Below are 19962 nucleotides of genomic sequence, written 5' to 3'. Positions count from 1 at the left end.
AAACTTCTTGCCTCTCCCTGACACTGCCTTGGAGACACCTAATACGGGAGACTGTGAGGATCAGAGTGAGGAGATGGAGGACTCTACCATGAACGATATACCAGAAATGGACATTGGTGAGAAGACTGGTGTGTTGGTATCAGAACAGACCTCAGAGGAAACACAGTCGGAGCCCTCTGAAAAAGAGACCCCAGATGTGCTGGAAGATGGGCCACTGGTGAGGGACCCTCAGAACTCAACACTTCTGAGGGTACCACTTGTGGCACAAGCACGTCAGAGCTAACCTTTGGAGAACAAATGCCCGGAACCTCTGAAGGAGGAAGCATTCTGAAAATGCCGCTGGTAGCACAAGCTCCAGCAACAGTCACAGAACCTTTGACCTTGACTATCCACCGACTGTGGACAGTGACCAAACAATGGTGGTTTTAAGTTGAACAGGTTTAACATAATGATAACTCTGTTAGGCCTGTCAGGTCAGGGGCTAGTCGGGTTAGGAAACGCCCAGTGAGACTCGTAGAGACTATGCAGACACAGAGGGGTTTTCATACAGATTTCATTAGAATACCTTGGATTGGAATACAAGTTGGCCTGTAGATTTCAAGGTCTGTAGCCCATTTTTTTTTACTTTCAAGAGACCCCATGGAGGTAATGGGTCAGTGGTCAAGTAAGCCAAGGTTTTTCTGTCTGAGGTTCTTATTGTCACTGAGTGTACTGAACATGTAACAGGCATGTTTTTCTACAGGGTTTTTGAACCTAATTCTCTTTAGAGAATAGTCTTTGCATTGTAATATTTGGTGACATATCTATTAGAGGTCGACCGATTATGATTTGTCAATGCCGATACCGATTATTGGAGGACCAAAAAACCCTGATACCGATTAATCTGAATTTTTTTATTTATTTATTTGTAATAATGACAATTACAACAATACTGAATGAACACTTATTTGAACTTAATATAATACATCAATAAAATCAATTTAGCCTCAAATAAATAATGAAACATGTCAATTTGGTTTAAATAATGCAAAAATAAAATGTTGGAGAAGAAAGTAAAAGTGCAATATGTGCCATGTAAAAAAGCTAGAGTTTTAAGTTCCTTGCTCAGAACATGAGAACATATGAAAGCTGGTGGTTACTTTTAACATGAGTCTTCAATATTCCCAGGTAAGAAGTTTTAGGTTGTAGTTATTATAGGAATTATAGGACTATTTATCTCTATACCATTTGTATTTCATATACCTTTGACTATTGGATGTTCTTATAGGCACTTTAGTATTAGTATTGCCAGTGTAACAAAATAGGAACAAAATAGGAACAACACATCGACAACAGCCACCCTCATCATTACCCATCGCTCCACAAAAGCCGTGGCCATTGCAGAGCAAGGGGAACAACTACTTCAGGTCTAAGAGCGAGTAACGTCACCAATTGAAAAGCTATTAGCGCGTACCCCGCTAAATAGCTAGCCATTTCACATCGGTTACACCAGCCTAATCTCGGGAGTTGATAGGCTTGAAGTAATAAACAGCTCAATGCTTGAAGCACAGTGAGGAGGTGCGTTTGCCAGCACGAAAGTGCTGTTTGAATGAATGCTTACGAGCCTGCTGCTGCCTACCACCGCTCAGTCAGACTGCTCTATCAAATATCTAATTATAACATAATAACACACATAAATACGAGCCGTAGATCATTAATATGGTCAAATCCAGAAACCATCCTTTCGAAAACAAAACGTTTATTCTTTCAGTGAAATACAGAACCTTTCCGTATTTTATCTAACGGGTGGCATCCCTAAGTCTAAATATTGCTGTTACATTGTACAACCTTCAATGTTATGTCCTTCTGTAGCTCAGTTGGTAGAGCATGGCGCTTGTAACGCCAGGGTAGTGGGTTTGATCCCCGGGACCACCCATGAATGTATGCACACATGACTGTAAGTCGCTTTGGATAAAAGCGTCTGCTAAATGTCATATATTATTATTATATTTTATAATTATGTAGAATTCTGGCAAATTAATTACGTTCTTTGTTAGGAATAAATGGTCTTCACACAGTTCGCAACGTGCCAGGCGGCCCAAACTGCTGCATATACATACCCTGACTGCTTGCACAGAACGCAAGAGAAGTGAAACACTTTTCCCTAGTTAAAAGAAAGTCATGTTAGCAGGCAATATTAACTAAATATGCAGGTTTAAAAAATGTATACTTGTGTATTGATTTTAAAGAAAGGCATTGATGTTTATGGTTAAGTACACATTGGTGCAACGACATTGCTTTTTTCGCGAATGCGCATGTTAAATCGTCACCCCTTTGGAGAAGTAGGCTGTGATTCGATGAGAAATTAACAGGCACCACATCGATTTATATGCAATGCAAGACACGCTAGATAAACTCGTGATATCATCAACCATGTGTAGTTAACTAGAAATTATGTTATGATTGTTTTTTATAAGATAAGTTTATTGCTAGCTAGCAACTTACCTTGGCTTCTTGCTGCACTCACGTAACAGGTAGTTAGCCTGCCATGCAGGCTCCTTGTGGAGTGCAATGTAAGACAGGTGGTTAGAGCGTTGGACTAGTAACCGGAAGGTTGCAAGATCGAATCGAGCTGACAAGGTAAAAATCTGTCGTTCTGCCCCTGAACAAGGCAGTTCACCCACTGTTCCTAGGCCATCATTGAAAATAAGAACGTGTTCTTAACTGACTTGCCTAGTTAAATAAAGGTTAAAAAAATATATAACATTTTAAAATAATTGGTCCTTCTGTGGCTCAGTTGGTAGAGCATGGCGCTTGTAACGCCAGGGTAGTGGGTTCAATTCCCGGGACCACCCATACGTAGAATGTATGCACACATGACTGTAAGTCGCTTTGGATAAAAGTGTCAGCTAAATGGCATATTTTTTTTTTTTTTTTTTTTTAAATTTTTAAATCATCCACAATCGGTGTCTAAAATGACGATTATCGATTGTTATGAATACTTGAAATCAGGCCTAATTAATCGGCCATTCCGTTTAATCGGTTGACCTCTAATATGTATTGCAATGTTATTGCATACCTCATTTTGTTTCTTTATAGTATGCAAGTGTAATTCAGCAGAGGAGAATGTAACAGGGTTGGTTATGTTTCCACTTGCCTCTAAAGAAAGGTGTATTTAATGTTCAAGCATTCTTATTGGTTGGTTCAATCCAATGACAATAAGGCGTGTTGGGATTGGCCCCGCTTGCAGATAGTGGGAGATTGCGAACGTCGGGTCTCCCCAGTATGAAAATGTGATGCAAGGGATAGGTCACGTTCTGAATACTGTTTTCTATTTTCTATTTTACAATGTGTACAAGTTTGCTGAACATTGCTGATTTATACATGTGTGGGTATATGGTACCTGTTAGGGATTAAGGGTCTTTCTGAGATGTGCTTTGGTATATGTTCGCTGTATATGTGTGTTAGCTAGCGTGCTGGTCACATAAGCCCACTGCTCACACAGTTGTTTTCATGCTACAGATTTTACCATCGACAGCCATCAACATCATCAAGCCCTGCACAACTAACGTGCTGTTTCCTATTTAACAACAGCAGATAATAAATAATGCTCAACTGGGACCACTGGCCGGCTCCCCTATCTCCACTGGGATTCTTTGCCTCTGACCCTATTACGGGGGCTGAGTCACTGGTTTACTAGTGCTCTTGCATGCCATCTCTAGGAAGGGTGCCAGGCTTTTATGCATTATACTCGACTTGAGTGGGTTGAGTCACTGACTTGATCTTCCTGTCCGGTCTTGCTCCCCCTCAGGCTCGTGCGGTGGAGGAGATCTTCATGGGCTATAAATCATCCTTTTGTCAGTGTAGTAAGTTGGTGGTAAGTTGTGGTTTGGGTAGGGTTATATCCTGCCTGGTCGGATGGTGCCACAGTGTCCCCCAACCACCCCTGTCTCAGCCTCCAGTATCTATGCTGCAATAGTCTATGTGCCAGGAAGCTGTGGTCAGTCTGTTATATCTGGTGTAATTATCCAGTCTTATCTGGTGTCCTGTGTGAATTTAAGTATGCTACCTCTAATTTTCTCTCTCTCCCCGGAGGACCTGAGCCCTCGGATCATGCCTCGGGACTACCTGGCCTGATGACTCCTGGCTGTCCCCAGTCTACTTGGTTGTGCTGCTGCTCCAGTTTCAACTGTTCTGCCTGTGGCTATGGAACCCTGACCTGTTCACCGGAAGTGTGACCTTGTCCTGGACCTGCTGTTTTCTCCTTCTCCCTCTCACTCCCCCCTCCCTCTACCGCAACTGGTGTCTCGACCTCTGAATGCTTGGCTATGAAAAGCCTTTACTCCTGAGGTGCTGACCTGTTGCACTCTCTACAACTACTGTGATTATTTTTTGATCCTGCTGGTCATCTATGGACATTTGAACATATTGAATATTGTTCTTAATGGCCATGTACTCTTATCTCCACCCTGCACAGCAACCCCTCAGAGCCTGGTTCCTTTCTAGGTTTCTTCCTAGGGTCCTGCTTTTCCAGGGAGTTTTTCCTTGGCACCGTGCTTCTACGTCTGCATTGCTTGCTGTTTGGGGTTTTAGGATGGGTTTCTGTATAAGCAATTTGTGACATCTGCTGATGTTAAAAGGGCTGTGTTATCAGTTTGATTGATTGACCTGTGTAATGATTATGCTGTTTAATCATCTTCTTGGTTTGACACACCTGTAAAGTGGATGAATTATCTTGGAAAATGAGAGAAATAAGCTTTTTGTGCATATGGAAAATGTCTGGTATCTTTTATTTCAGCTCATAAAACATAGGCCCAACACTTTACATGTTGTGTTTATATTTTTGTTCAATGCATATATATAGTACACATAGTTTAGTTCTCTGTGAAATAAGTGCATTTAAAATTGTGATTTAGTTCATGTAGATACATTTCAATGTTAACACACAGTAACCAAAAACCTGATCAAATTTTCAGAAAACAGTAGAATGTTCACAAGTTTCCCAGAATTGTTTGCCAGAAGTTCACAAGTCGCCGCAAATTTGCCACAACAGTTTGCCACAACTACTTTGCATGTGAAAATATGAGCTTGCAGCAAGGTTTTCCACAACTGTTTGCCAGAAGCCTGATATTTTGGTAAGGGTATGACTGGAGATGTAAGCAGAATATTGTTTATGACCACACTCATGACCAAAATTACAGGCTACTCTGACACTGACAAACAATAGTGGTTTTAGCTCTAGGCTATTGTTACAGAAACAGTAGGCCAGGGCTATCCAGCCCTGTTCTTGGAGAGTTAACTTTCTGTAGGTTATCATTCCATCCCCAGTTGTAACTAACTTGATACAGCTTACAGTGCCTTGCAAAAGTGTTCATCCTTGTCACAACTTCTACCGAAGTCGGTCCCTCTCTGGTGTTCGGCGGTCGACGTCACCGGCCTTCTAGCCATCACTGATCCATTTTTCATTTTCCATTGGTTTTGTCTCGTCTTCCTTCACACCTGGTTCCAATCCCATCAATTACCGTACATGTTTTGTATTTAACCCTCTGTTTCTCCTCATGTCTTTGTTGGAGATTGCTTGATGGTATGTGTTGGTGCGTGATGGGTTTTGTACCCACTTTTGTTATTTTGTACATTTCGTTTTTTGGGAGTTTTATCAGCATTTATTAAACAGCTCCGTTTTTACCAAGTCCGTTCTCCTGCGCCTGACTTCCCTGCCTTCCAACACCCACCCATTACAATCCCCCTTGGCATTTTCCCTATTTTGTTGCATTACAACCTGTAATTTAAATGGATTTTTATTTGAATTTAATGTAATGTACATACACAAAATAGTCCAAATAGGTGAAGTGAAATGAAAAGAATACTTTTTTAATTTTCTTTTCTAAAAAACAGAAAAGTGGTGCTTGAATATGCTACGAAGCCCCAACATAAGATCTGGTGCAATCAATTACATTCAGAAGTCACATAATTAGTTAGATTGCACGCAGGTCGACTTTATTTGTGTCACATGATCTCAGTATATATACACCTGTTCTGAAAGGCCCCAGAGTCTGCAACACCACTAAGCAAGGGGCACCACCAAGCACGCAGCACCATGAAGACCAAGGAGCTCTCCAAACAGGTCAGGGACAAAGTTGTGGAGAAGTTCAGATCAGGGTTGGGTTATAAAAACATATCCCGAAACTTTGAACATCCCACAGAGCACCCTTAAATCCATTAATAAAACATTTTAAGAATATTGTATGGAAGGTGGCCGATCTACAGCAGTGTTTGTCATACCATGAGTACAGTGCCTTGCGAAAGTATTCGGCCCCCTTGAACTTTGCGACCTTTTGCCACATTTCAGGCTTCAAACATAAAGATATAAAACTGTATTTTTTTGCGAAGAATCAACAACAAGTGGGACACAATCATGAAGTGGAACGACATTTATTGGATATTTCAAACGTTTTAACAAATCAAAAACTGAAAAATTGGGCGTGCAAAAATTGGGCGTGCAAAACCCACTACATACTCATCTCATATGTATATACTGTACTCGATACCATCTACTGTATGCTGCTCTGTACCATCACTCATTCATATATCCTTATGTACATATTCTTTATCCCCTTACACTGTGTATAAGACAGTAGTTTTGGAATTGATAGTTAGATTACTTGTTGGTTATCACTGCATTGTCGGAACTAGAAGCACAAGCATTTCGCTACACTCGCATTAACATCTGCTTACCATGTGTTTGTGACAAATAACATTTGATTTGATTTGATTTGAACGTGTTCACATCACACACACACACACAATCTCTCTCCCTGTTAGACAGTTCGAATCAATGACCGTGGTCACAAAAATTATAGCTGGAGTTTCCCAGCATGCACCTGGACATACTGTCACACAGTCAGTTTCTAACAACTCAAAACAGCAAAACATACACCAGGGAAATTCTGATTCTTCCTCCTGGTTTGGCCAAGACAGACACACAGGTGGACAAATACTCTGCAAGGAATAGATGGTGTTGACATCCTGAGTAGGTAGAATTTAGTATGGAATTATTTTTAAGGGATTTTTAAAAAGTTATGGAAAATCCTCACTGAAAGCTCATGTTAGCTCCTAGTGCTAAAACTACTAATATTTTGTGGTTTAGAATCCAATATCCCATTGCCAATTGTCTTTCGAATCTGTAATTTCTTTCCTCAGAAGAAGAAGCAACTTGCAACTTCCATGCTGGAACCTCCAGTGTTCAGCCTTTTTTTGTGTTGCACATTTGTATGTTTATTTATTTATTGAACAATTAATAGTGTTGTACTGAGTTTGTTTAACCTTTTACTGCAGTGGGCAAAATGTAGGGTCACACAGGGTGATTATTGGTAGTCTTAAACAAAAGTATACACCTCAAACATGGTTATGGGCTTAAAAAAGAAGACACCTTGTAATGAATTTCCTCCTCTTCTTCCGAAGAGGAGAGGCGAAACGGATCAGAGGACCAATACGCGGCGTGGTAATTGTCCATGGTTCTTTTTAATACGTTAAGGTACACATGAACAACTGACTACAAAAAAAACAAGAAATGTGAAAACTCAAAACAGTCCTATCTGGTGCAAAGACAGAGACAGGAACAATCACCCACAAATACACAGTGAAACTCAGGCTACCTAAGTATGATTCTCAATCAGAGACAACTAATGACACCTGCCTCTGATTGAGAACCATACTAGGCCGAAACATAGAAATTCCCAAAACCTAGAAAAACAATCATAGACTGCCCACCCAACTCACACCCTGACCATACTAACTAAATACAAAACACAGGAAATAAAGGTCAGAACGTGACAGTACCCCCCCCCCCCAAAGGTGCGGACTCCGGCCGCAAAACCTTGACCTATAGGGGAGGGTCTGGGTGGGCGTCTGTCCGCGGTGGCGGTTCTGGCGCGGGACGTGGACCCCACTTCACCATTGTCTTAGTCCGCCTTATTGTCCGCCTCAGTGGCTTTCTCACCATGGCAACCCCTCTCAATGACCCCACTGGACAGAGGGGCAGAAGCTCTGGACAGAGGGGCAGGGGCTCTGGCGCCTCTGGGCTGAGGGGCTCTGGCGCCTCTGGGCTGAGGGGCTCTGGCGCCTCTGGGCTGAGGGGCTCTGGCGCCTCTGGGCTGAGGGGCTCTGGCAGCGGCGCCGGCGGGACAGGCGCCGGAGGCGGGAGGCTCCGGCAGCGGCGCCGGACAGGCGGGAGGCTCCGCAGCGGCGCCGGACAGGCGGGACGCTCCGGCAGCGGCGCTGGACAGGCGGGACGCTCCGGCAGCGGCGCCGGACAGGCCGGAGCACCTGCAGGGAGGAGACAGAGAGACAGCCTGGTGCGTGGGGCTGCCACAGGCACCACCAGGCTGGGGAGACCTTCAGGAGGCTTGGTGTTAGGAGGAGCCTGAAAGACCGGGCTGTGGGGAGCACTGGAGCTCTGGTGCGCAACCTGGCACCACTTCCCCAGGCTGGACAACTACTCTAGCCCGGACCCTCCAGAGTGCAGGCACAGGTTGAACCGGGCTGTGGGTAAGCACGGGAGATCTAGTGCTTACTACATGCACCTCTCCCTTAGGCTCCACTCCCACAGTTGCCCGGCACGAGCGGAGCGCAGGCAGAGGACGCACTGCACCCTCCCAGCGCCCCGGAGACACAGCACGCAGAGCTGGCGCAGGATAATCTGGACCAAAACTGCGTACTGGCGACCAGACCCGCTGAGCAGGCACCATACGCCCTGGCTCAATGCCCACACTCGCATGGCACTTTCGGGGGGCTGCCCTATAGCGCACTTCCGACTCCCCTGCTCTTCAATTCCTCCTGCCTATGCCTTTGCTTTAAGAATAGACAACATTATGGGACCACCACTGTACTCCACTTATGCCTATTGGGCCTCTGGGTGAGTCATTAAAGGGAGGTGATCGAGGTCCCAACTCACTTGCGGAAAATGGGGAAACCATTGTTGCGTTCCTCCTCGATGCGCCGGGCCAGGAACTGACAGCTCTTGCGGTCATGGCCGGAGCCCAGTAGATTGTGTTTGGGGATAAAGAAGTTGGGGAGCATGCCATCTTTCAGGTGGCCCTCAAAGTCCTCCAGCAGCTGCTGGAAGCAGAGTCCCAGCTGGGCCGCCTCCCAGTCGCTGTCCTGGGTCCTGGAGCAGCAGGCGTGGAGCAGGGTGGTCTTGGCGTGGTAGGAACAGAACTTTGACAGACGAGGGTTCTCTGCCTTCAGCAAGTCCAACAGGTGCTTCAGAAGCTTCAGACAGAACTTCCTGAAGCAAGAAAATGGCAAGTCTAAGGAACACATGATAATACACAATTTATCAAAGGAAATGGCTTTAATGACGAGTTCATAAAATGTGGAAATTCATACGACTAGGAAAAATCCACTTGATCGTTATGACTACAGTTTTCATGTTTGTAGTATTCATTCTATAGTAGGCTTACCTGCAGCAGCGAGTCCCGCTGGCCTCGCAGCAGGTCTTCTGAGAGCCATGATTTGTTAGGATACTCTTCTCCACATGCGAGAATGAGATGCGCCACGTGTCTGTAGGTAACAGGACAAGAAAAACCCGTTTAGGAAACTCAGAAAAAGGACATAGCTCCATGCCACTTCCCCTTTCTATGGAAAGGGGTGAAGCAGTACTGAATTTATTTTTGACACCTATATGTGACCTCTAATACAGGACTAGTATAAAGGTCCTAATTTTGTGAGATTTTTTTCCTTCCAACAATTTCAAAACTTTTTTTTATTCAGATTTTAGTTTGGGGGGGGGGGGGTGTCTGCAGGCTTCCTGATCGGCCTTTGCAACTCCCATTCATGAAGAAATCACAAATGAAAGTGATAGTTTTATTCAAGATGTGTAAGCTTTAATAGTGTTGACTTAATGTTTACAAAAAGGTTACCTTTGGCGCAGACACCTTCCCGTTCCACCGTGCCCTTTCCCTCGTACTTCGGAACGAGGTAGTACCCCTTAAGCTTTTGTTCTTTCTTCACTTTGGTCCCGAGCCAGATGTCTATTTTGTCTATTCCTCCTTGGGTGAAAGTGGGCCAGCTCGAGCGGACCTCAAGACCCAGAACAATGTCCAGTGAGATAGGGACCGTTCCCGTCCCGTTTATCAGTAAAGTCACCGCCGGGCAACCCTTCTTTTTCTTCTCCAACTCCACGTCTTGATAGAAGTATGGAAAAAATAAACATTTTTAATGAACAAATGTTTTGCATACATACGCTACATTACAGGCATTTGGGAAACGCGCGCTACAGACGTACACACCTTCGAGTATCTTCACACACGTTTTAACCTCGTTTCTGAACTCCGTAAGCATTCCACTGGCAGATATTGTGTTGTCTTCACATAGAAAGCGATCCAACGAGTGTTTTCCTCGTTTGAACGCCACGCTGTAAAACGCCCCAACATCCCCAAACGGCCGAATGTCCACCCGCTTGACAGGCACAGTTAACATCACGTCAAATTCGTCGGGATTAGAAATCTATATTGATAAAAAAAATCGTTAAACATTTGTGAAGCATGAAAGACTATTGGGTCACACTGGTGATGTATGATTGAATTTAATTCATGACCCACCTTTAAATTCTCGTAATAACTCCCAGTGCGCAGATCATTTACATCTTTGAAGCATTCTGTACACTTTTTCATGTGGTCCATTATATGCTTTACCGTGTCATTGACAATACTTGCTGATTCCGATTTCTGTTTCTTCTTAATCTTCAATTGTTCAATGGTTGTAAACAGGATCTTATTCGGATTTGAGTCAACGCTGTAACCTTTTTTGACCATCCTTGATCCGGTTTTAAATTCTACGCACTTCTGTGGCACAGGTGCCTTTTCCCCAGTGGTGCGATTAGGCTGCTTATGTTCCTTGGTTTTCTTGGGGTTGTATTCATCAATGACCTGTTGCGTTTCCTTCTTAGTGTCTTTCACTGGTTCCTTTGGAGGTTGCCGGGCACTCTTGGCCCGAACCGGATTCTTGACATGCGCTGGTTCCGGACTCTTTGCGCGCACGCTTCGTGGTTTCCCTCTGCCGCTCATTGTAGTAAGTATGATCGTGATGTGACACCGACGAGTTCAACTGTATTCTATGCTAGCTAAATGATACTCTCTTCACTGTTTCCGTGTGATGAAAAGTGAATGTGAACACTGTTAGAGTTGCGTAAATTCGAATCTGGTATCAGGATAAATATAACAATGAGTCGCCGATTTTATACTATGTATTTTTTATTAGCTAAGTAATAAATGGCAAATGCAACTTTCGTATATACGGGCTCACTGTAATACCACGCAGGGCAGAACAGGGAACTGACAAGACTTATGTAAAACAGTATTCTTTATACTGTGATAGACAGTTCCAACCCGTCTGTTGGCCTATCACAGTAGACTGGGCGTGGTTTGAACTTGCTCAGCCTATTGCAGGCGCTCAGGCGGGTCCCCGCATCTTGGCGCTTCTGTTGATAGATGTAAATGTTGCTTGTGAAGAACATCCAGACTCTCATGCTCCATACTGTTATCTCGTACCTGGCTCCTGTTATCTAACAAAAGACCGCTTGTTCTCGCAACACCCCATTCTGAATGTGCCCCCCTCCCAACTAATTTGAACAGTTCCTGTCTTCATGCTTCTCTGTATTTTTCCATCATGAGAAAGTCCCATGGCCCTGATACTTTTAACAATGTTTCAAGTCAGCTATGTTGCATAACACATACATACATCCACACAAGCCAACAGCAGATAATATTCTATCATATATATGGTAATGGCTATAATGTAAAATACAGGATCCAACAACACTCCCCTTTCCATATACAGAATCCGTTCGTCGCCCTCTTGTGTCGAAAGCTATTGAGACAGAGTAAACAAAAGCACATGCACGCCCACCGCTCACTTGTGTCATGTATGATTGCCCTGAAATGTGCTATTGTCAGGTAAATGACGTGAGAAATGCTTGTTGCTCCAAATCCCTATCTTCCATCGAGTAACTTAATGAAATTAACATTCAGTATGATAGTGATAAATATGTAACGTTTACTATTTTCTCTAAACTAAACCGTCGCAAATGACTACCCTAACCCAGTTAAACAAGTATAAGGATGTCTCTTGAGATATCCATGAACCCCAGAGGGGCTCTTCAGGTCATCAGACTGTTAAACAGTCATCTCTATCCTGGACCATAGAGACTGCTGCCCTATCAACCTGGTCTCAGAGCATTTTGTGTTATTCCGTACGTAAATCTGAGACACTCTATTTAGTGGGATATGTTACATTTTGTATGGCATGCATTCATTTGTGTATGTTCATCATCCATTTCTCAAATTATATGTTATGAATTTGTATGATATGTTGTGAATTTGTATGATATGTTAAGAATTTGCAAAACGTAAAATATGTTACGAATGTGCAAAACTAATGATATGTTATGAATTTGAATATGTTGTGGCTAACGTTAGCTAGGTGGCTAGATTGCTAATGCTAATGTTAGCTAGATGGCTAACATTAGCTAGGCTAGGAGTTGGCGGTTAGCGATGCAGTGTCTTAGACCACTGCGCCACTCAGGAAGTTCCTCCCACAAAGTTTTTAATGCTTATCAATTGGCTTGCACAAAGTACCAAAATACTAAAATACTACTTAATCTTTTTTATTTAAATGATAAATTTCTTTTTTGATCACAGAAGCAATGAGGAAAATATGAAAAAAATAATAATTAATGAAATGTTAATTATATATAGCAGCCCGTGTAATCATCAGCCAGAGAGTAGCGCCAATCGGTCTGAGCCCCAAGTAATTGATTGGGACAGGATAACCGGAATTGGCCCGAGCACCAAGTAATATATGCATTTGGGCCAGATAACTCTCACCGGAATCTGCCAAGCCCCAAAAGTAAGAGATTTGGGCCAGATAACTCACACCGGAATTGGCCTGAGCACCAAGTAATATATACATTTGGGCCAGATAACTCACACCGGAAGCGGCCCGAGCATCCTAGCCATAATTAATACTGCCGATGGCGGCCCAGACTCGGCCACATGACGTCGGCCAAGTCTGACTCTCAGCCGAGTGCCCCGACTCTCAGCCGGAATCGGCCCAGCTCCACTGTGCTAGCTGGGTAAGGTTAGGAGTTAGGTTAGACGGTTAAGGTTAGAGTTAGCTACAAGAGTTAAGGTTACTAACTTGAGTATTAGTAAGGGTTAGTGAACATTCATGGTAGTTGCAAAGTAGCTAAAAAGTAGCAATTAGTTGAAAAGTTGCTAATCAGCTAAAATGATATTCAAACACGCAACCTTCGGGTTGCTAGAAGTTCACATTATATGCCTATCCATCCACCATGTTTTTGCCTTAAATAATGTTCTGTCTTATGTGATCATACAAAACTTTTTTTATTTATTTTATCTTTATCTCTCAGACCACTGCAAATCTACCAAGACCTGGCCATCCCTCTAAACTTTCAGCTCATACAAGGAGAAGACTGATCAGAGATGCAGCCAAGAGGCCCATGATCACTCTGGATGAACTGCAGAGATCTACAGCTGAGGTGGGAGACTCTGTCCATAGGACAACAATCAGTCATATATTGCACAAATCTGGCCTTTATGGAAGAGTGGCAAGAAGAAAGCCATTTCTTAAAGATATCCATAAAAAGTGTTGTTTAAAGTTTACCACAAGCCACCTGGGAGACACACCAAACATGTGGAAGAAGGTGCTCTGGTCAGATGAAACCAAAATTGAACTTTTTGGCAACAATGCAAAACGGTATGTTTGGCATAAAAGCAACACAGCTCATCACCCTGAACACACCATCCCCACTGTCAAACATGGTGGTGGCAGCATCATGGTTTGGGCCTGCTTTTCTTCAGCAGGGACAGGGAAGATGGTTAAAATTGATGGGAAGATGGATGGAGCCAAATACAGGACCATTCTGGAAGAAAACCTGATGGAGTCTGCAAAAGACCTGAGACTGGGCCGGAGATTTGTCTTCCAACAAGACAATGATCCAAAACATAAAGCAAAATCTACAATGGAATGGTTCAAAAATAAACATATCCAGGTGTTAGAATGGCCAAGTCAAAGTCCAGACTTGAATCCAATCGAGAATCTGTGGAAAGAAATGAAAACTGCTGTTCACAAATGCTCTCCATCCCAACCTCACTGAGCTCAAGCTGTTTTGCAAGGAGGAATGGGAGAAAAAAAATTGGACCTAACTTGCTTACCACTTTTTCCATGTGGTTTCTTCCTTCAGACACCATGTATATAGCCTTGCTATAGTCATCTTACTGCTTCTGTTTAATACAAATAAAAAAACGTTATTTTCTATTTTACATCTATTTTTACTTAACACTTTTTTCTTAAAGAATTGTTGGTTAAGGGCTTGTAAGTAAGCATTTCACTGTAAGTATTCAGCGCATGTGACAAATCAGATTTGATTTGAAGATGACATCTTCCTTAATATTTGGTTAAGATTAATTTTGTGTATGGTTTCCTAGAAAAAGGTGGTGGCTCAAGTAACCCTTCGGCTCAAATTACTTCACTCCCCTACTGTCCATTCTGTCTATACACACCATTCAACTACATTCTGTATACATTTACATTCTGGTCCTGACATTGCACATTCTGATATTGCTCAACCTGTGTGTATTGTTAATGTATTGCTAGATATTGCTGCATTGTCGGAGCGAGAAACAAGCATTTTGTGCACCTGCGATTGCATCTGCAAAAACTGTGTACGTGAACATTCTGGTTGGTTGAAACATCTTTAATGTCACGAACAGGGCTTCTGCCATCTTGAACAGAGTAAGATGCAACAGCTTCTGCCAATTAAAACGTTTTCCAGTGCAAAGTTAACAAAACGCCAATTAAAAGTGCTTGGAGAGTCAACAATTGGTCTGCTCAGTATGCCTAGAGTGAGACAAATGTAAAATGTTTAGCTTTTTTATTTCCTTTAAAGCTATAATACAACATACACTTCACTTTTCTCAAATGTTCTACTTATAAGAGTTTTAAGTTGTATTACCATAGGCTGCTATAAAGCACCAGGTAGTTTACAAACAAACACTAAAAGCAAGACAACAGACTGCGTGAAGAGTGAGTTATAACCGCGCCCCTCTATGGTTAAAATATCTCACACACAGGGAACATGGTCATTCACTTATTTAACAGTACACGTTTAAAACTAGCAATGTGCTATTACAACGTAAATACATATGAATATAGCCACTTTGAAATGGGAGTAAGAACAAACACTGTCTTAAGGACTAGGCTTTTTTTTTCTTTCCTTCTGATACTTTTGCGATGCATTGTGATTATTAACCAGTCCTTGACTATGGAGTTGAAGCAGCCAATAGGGGGGTGGGGTTGGGTGACCACTGTCCTGCCATGGGTGACTCTGGAGTCGGCAGCACAGCACAACATTCATTTGGTCTTCTGGGCCTTCTGGGCAGACTTGGTGACTTTGCCAGTGGAGGGAGCTTTCTTCTCCACACCCTTGATCACCCCGACTGCCACTGTCTGGCGCATGTCACGCACTGCAAAACGACCTGCAGAGAGAGAGAGAGAGAGCGAGAGAGAGTGAGAGAGAGAGAGAGAGAGAGAGAGGATGTCAGATCAATGGTAACTTCAAGGGAGAGTGGAATGATTTTCAAAGAATTCCAACCAGGCCTAAGAGAGCTACTACCCAACAATACTCACCCAGTGGAGGGTACTCAGAGAAGCTCTCCACACACATGGGTTTCCCCGGGACCATATCCACGATGGCGGCATCCCCAGACTTCAGGGCCTTGGGGTTGTCCTCCAGTTTCTTGCCTGAGCGACGGTCTATCTTCTCCTTGAGCTCAGCAAACTTGCAAGCGATGTGGGCGGTGTGGCAGTCCAGCACCGGGGCATACCCAGCACTGATCTGACCTGGGTGGTTCAGGATGATCACCTAAAGAGGGGAACATCAGACACAGTTAACATGGTTGTTCTGTCAACACCTGTATCAGCACTGATGTGGTAACCATGACATTCAATGTTGGCCCCTTTTCTGACAAAAATAGTTCCCCACAGCCCATCACACTGTGCCACAATTATATATTTGTGAGAAAAGAGCAGTATAAAACAGTGGAAAGAAAAATATGGGATATTAATAGTAACTACTAAGCTGCATCATCGCCACAAATAGTTTTATCCATGTGATCATTACTGTGTGTCATAGCTAAACATAATAATTATTTGTAGTTGTATGACTTTTGGTTCTATGGTTTTTACACCTCTACAGTAGTTTGTGTGTGTGTGTGTGTGTGTGTGTGTGTGTGTGTGTGTGTGTGTGTGTGTGTGTGTGTGTGTGTGTGTGTGTGTGTGTGTGTGTGATCCTGCCCACCTGAGCAGTGAAGACGGCTGCCTCCATTGGGGGGTCGTTCTTGCTGTCTCCGGCCACGTTGCCACGGCGAATATCTTTGACAGACACGTTCTTGACGTTGAAGCCCACGTTGTCTCCGGGCATTGCTTCAGTCAGAGCCTCGTGGTGCATCTCCACAGACTTCACTTCGGTTGTCACGTTAACAGGGGCAAAGGTCACCACCATGCCTGGCTTGATCATACCCGTCTCCACACGCCCCACGGGCACTGTGCCAATTCCTGAGTGAGAGAGGATAAGAAAGTGAGCGTGATAAATGTATCATCATTATGGATGTACGGCCTCTAGGGTGGGTGTGATGCTCACCTCCAATCTTGTAGACATCCTGAAGGGGCAGGCGGAGGGGCTTGTCGGTGGGGCGGGACGGGGGCTGGATGGCATCCAGAGCTTCCAGCAGGGTGGTCCCGGACGAACTGCCATCCTTCCGGGTGATCTTCCATCCCTTAAACCAGGTCATCTGAGCATGCAGGAGACAGGAGTTAGCAGTATGTTCAAAGCAAAGTTATGAAGTGTGCTGTGCTACACATTGAAGTACTTCAAATTAAAGTGGAGAGCAGATTATATTACATATAGTCATAGATGGCTCACTGTGGCTGCAACGCTATCCTAGAATAATGACCAGAAATAACAAGAAATGCGCTTTAGTTTTGTGCTTACGTACATTAGGACTGGCCTCTAGCATGTTGTCTCCGTTCCAGCCAGAGATAGGAACAAAGGCTACCATATCCGGGCTGTAGCCAATCTTCTTGATGTAGGTGCTGACTTCCTTCACAATCTCCTCATAGCGCTTCTGGCTGTAGTTGGGCTCAGTGGAGTCCATCTTATTGATTCCCACGATCAGCTGCTTGACCCCCAGGGTGTAGGCTAGGAGGGCGTGCTCGCGGGTCTGCCCGTTCTTTGAGATGCCCGCCTCGAATTCCCCCACGCCAGCCGCCACGATTAGCACTGCACAGTCCGCCTGTAAACACCAGAACATGGGAATAATGCATATAATAAGCTTTCAAAAAAGTAATATGCTACGAATTTGTCTGGGGTTATAGTACAGCTATAAGCTAACCTTGAAAACCAAAGCTGCAAGTTTAATAATAGACTTCCAGGTCCTGCAAGTGAAGACCTGGCAGGTGTCTGTGTGTAAGGAAAGACTGTCATTGTGGTTCAGACCTGGGAGGTTCCAGTAATCATGTTCTTGATGAAGTCCCTGTGTCCGGGAGCATCGATAATGGTGACGTAGTACCTGCTGGTCTCAAACTTCCACAGTGAGATGTCAATGGTAATGCCACGCTCCCTCTCTGCCTTCAGCTTGTCCAGCACCCAGGCATACTTAAAGGAGCCCTTCCCCATCTGAGAAAACCACACACTGGTTGTAAACATGTTACTGAGGAGTAACATGGTGGTGAATTTTACTCCCAAGATGAAGGATTGTCGCATTTTTGACACATAGTGTTTTCTTGTCTATCTTTAAGTAGCCTATAAAGATGATTGGATAATACAATATAACAGCAGTCTACAAACCCTTTTCATAACACGTTGGCTAACAGAAGAAAGGACTATCAAGAGTTGATTGCAGAGTACAGTACGAACTCCTACTCACCTCAGCAGCCTCCTTCTCAAACTTCTCGATGGTCCTCTTGTCAATGCCACCGCACTTGTAGATCAGGTGGCCAGTGGTGGTGGACTTTCCAGAGTCCACGTGGCCGATCACCACAATGTTGATGTGAAGCTTTTCCTTGCCCATGGTTAAAGTGACAGTGAGAGAGTCTGCAAACGGAAAACACAGCACGGTCAACGGATCTTAAGGGATTTCCTTGGCAAAAACACAGCAGGGAATATATATTGAATTATAGCACAAGGACACTACAACTGACTTGCCATTGCGTAACAGCCCCAGCAGCTACTGCCTCAGTATAACTTCTAAGGGCAAGCACAGTTTACACACACACACAATTTCACATATTTGTCACCACGAGACAAATAAGCAATCACTTAATGTCAGCAAATTGGGCATCACATCAGTGGGCACAGAATTGTGTCAAGCTCAAGACACACTGACAGTTTCTTCCCTGTCCTCACATCCCTCCATACACCTCTCTTCTTCCACTTAGCAGGCCAGCTAGTTATCCCTCCTTTCTTCTGCCACCACAGCTCAGCTCAGTAATGAGACATTGAGACGATCAGATCTTATGTCACTGAATATCCTCCGTATTCCGTATCAATTTAGCTAACTATAGCCTCACAGATAGTCCTCCATTTTGTCATGATCCTTGCCATTGGTAGTGCAGCATCCATTTCTGAAGCCAAACTACTGCAGTGGATGCATGCACAGGTTAAATGAAGGGGAATAACATGTCAACAGTTTCTGGCTTTTCTAGGACAGTAGTGTGGATTCCTTTTCATTGACTTACAACATGACAATGACAGATAAACACAAGATCATCACAAATTCACCTAATTTTGCAATTGCCACATTAATCAACACCCTAGGTTGTTATTTATTTATGACATAACATTTCATTAGCTGAGTAATGTATGGAAATTGTTACAGTAGCCAGTTCTACAATATTATCTATGTGCACTGGGAGCCGATACCAGATATAATCAGAACTGAGTTATTTTTCCTATAAAATTCTGGTAGCTTTGCAATAGTTTATTTTTCTTTGCAATAGTTCATTTTTCTCCACTGTTCATTTTCCTTTGCTGTCCATGTATTTAAAAATAGGTGACTAGAAAACGGGGGCGGGTGCTACAATTAGCAGCGCGACCAGATAATTCTAAGGGAGTCTAGGGGATTTCGCAGGCTTTTCGAGCTCTCCTTCTGCCTCTGCCGCCATGTTCTCTCATCCCTCTGTTTACTGGAATAGACTATCTATGCGCATTAGCGGCCGACTGTCGGCTTCCAGCGTCAATGCAATATTCACACGCACACAAACATTGCGGACAACAATATTATAAGGACACATTGAAAATAGAGAAAGATAATTCAATCATTCGCCATTTACAGCATTGCATTTCAGAACAATTTATCAAAGGGTGAAATATTATCGGAAACTGTTGCCTACCTGCTCAAACGACAGTCAAGTTCGGTGCTGAATGAAAGACCGTGTGTGACGAGATGCTGATCCGCTTATATCCCAGACAGTAGGGGGTTATGCAATTGCGCTCAATTCTCATACCCCCTCCTAGACCGTCCTAGACAGAGCATCAGAGCAAGGGAACGAGTAGATAAGGCACACTCAACTCCGTTTTCTTACATTGAGGCATAGTTTAGTTACGATAACTGGTCCCGCGTTTTGCTAGCGACAATATTGAGACGCCATCAGTCCATACTTGTAAAAATTGTAATTATGAAAACGCCTACCCTTTCTATACGACCGCAGTCCTTCCGCGTGGTGCTGAAATTCAGACTTTTAATAAAACTTTTATCGAATACAACACCTGACTTTTTCCTAATTTGTATTGATCAATTTAATTTGAATTCGTCAATGAAAGTGTTAGCGGTAAGGGCGGTAATCCGTATAAGTATTTTCGGAGAGAAATAATAATTGTGTATAAACTAAATAAGGTCCTATAAA

The 19962-nt window shown here is 43.5% G+C and overlaps 2 protein-coding genes across 2 annotated transcripts; both read right to left on the bottom strand.

Annotated features, from left to right (window-relative positions):
• Window positions 1–474: 474 nt before the first annotated feature.
• Window positions 475–11742, bottom strand: LOC118361302 (cyclic GMP-AMP synthase-like). Its single transcript, XM_052470334.1, has 7 exons — window positions 10581–11742; window positions 10269–10485; window positions 9900–10163; window positions 9441–9540; window positions 8933–9265; window positions 8134–8304; window positions 475–520 (listed from the first exon to the last, which is right to left on the bottom strand). The coding sequence occupies exons 1-7, from the start codon at window positions 11043–11045 to the stop codon at window positions 475–477; spliced, it is 1596 nt and encodes a 531-aa protein (XP_052326294.1). The 5' UTR covers window positions 11046–11742.
• A 2992-nt stretch (window positions 11743–14734) lies between these two features.
• On the bottom strand, window positions 14735–19720 carry LOC118400307 (elongation factor 1-alpha, somatic form-like). Its single transcript, XM_035797011.2, has 8 exons — window positions 19450–19720; window positions 17985–18151; window positions 17555–17734; window positions 17055–17351; window positions 16700–16850; window positions 16358–16614; window positions 15688–15922; window positions 14735–15536 (listed from the first exon to the last, which is right to left on the bottom strand). The coding sequence occupies exons 2-8, from the start codon at window positions 18126–18128 to the stop codon at window positions 15412–15414; spliced, it is 1389 nt and encodes a 462-aa protein (XP_035652904.1). The 5' UTR covers window positions 18129–18151; window positions 19450–19720; the 3' UTR covers window positions 14735–15411.
• Between the last annotated feature and the right edge of the window lie 242 nt (window positions 19721–19962).

The sequence above is a fragment of the Oncorhynchus keta genome, chromosome 2 (genome assembly GCF_023373465.1).
Source record: "Oncorhynchus keta strain PuntledgeMale-10-30-2019 chromosome 2, Oket_V2, whole genome shotgun sequence".
NCBI classification, from domain to species: domain Eukaryota; kingdom Metazoa; phylum Chordata; class Actinopteri; order Salmoniformes; family Salmonidae; genus Oncorhynchus; species Oncorhynchus keta.
This window is presented reverse-complemented; position numbering and strand designations above follow the sequence as displayed.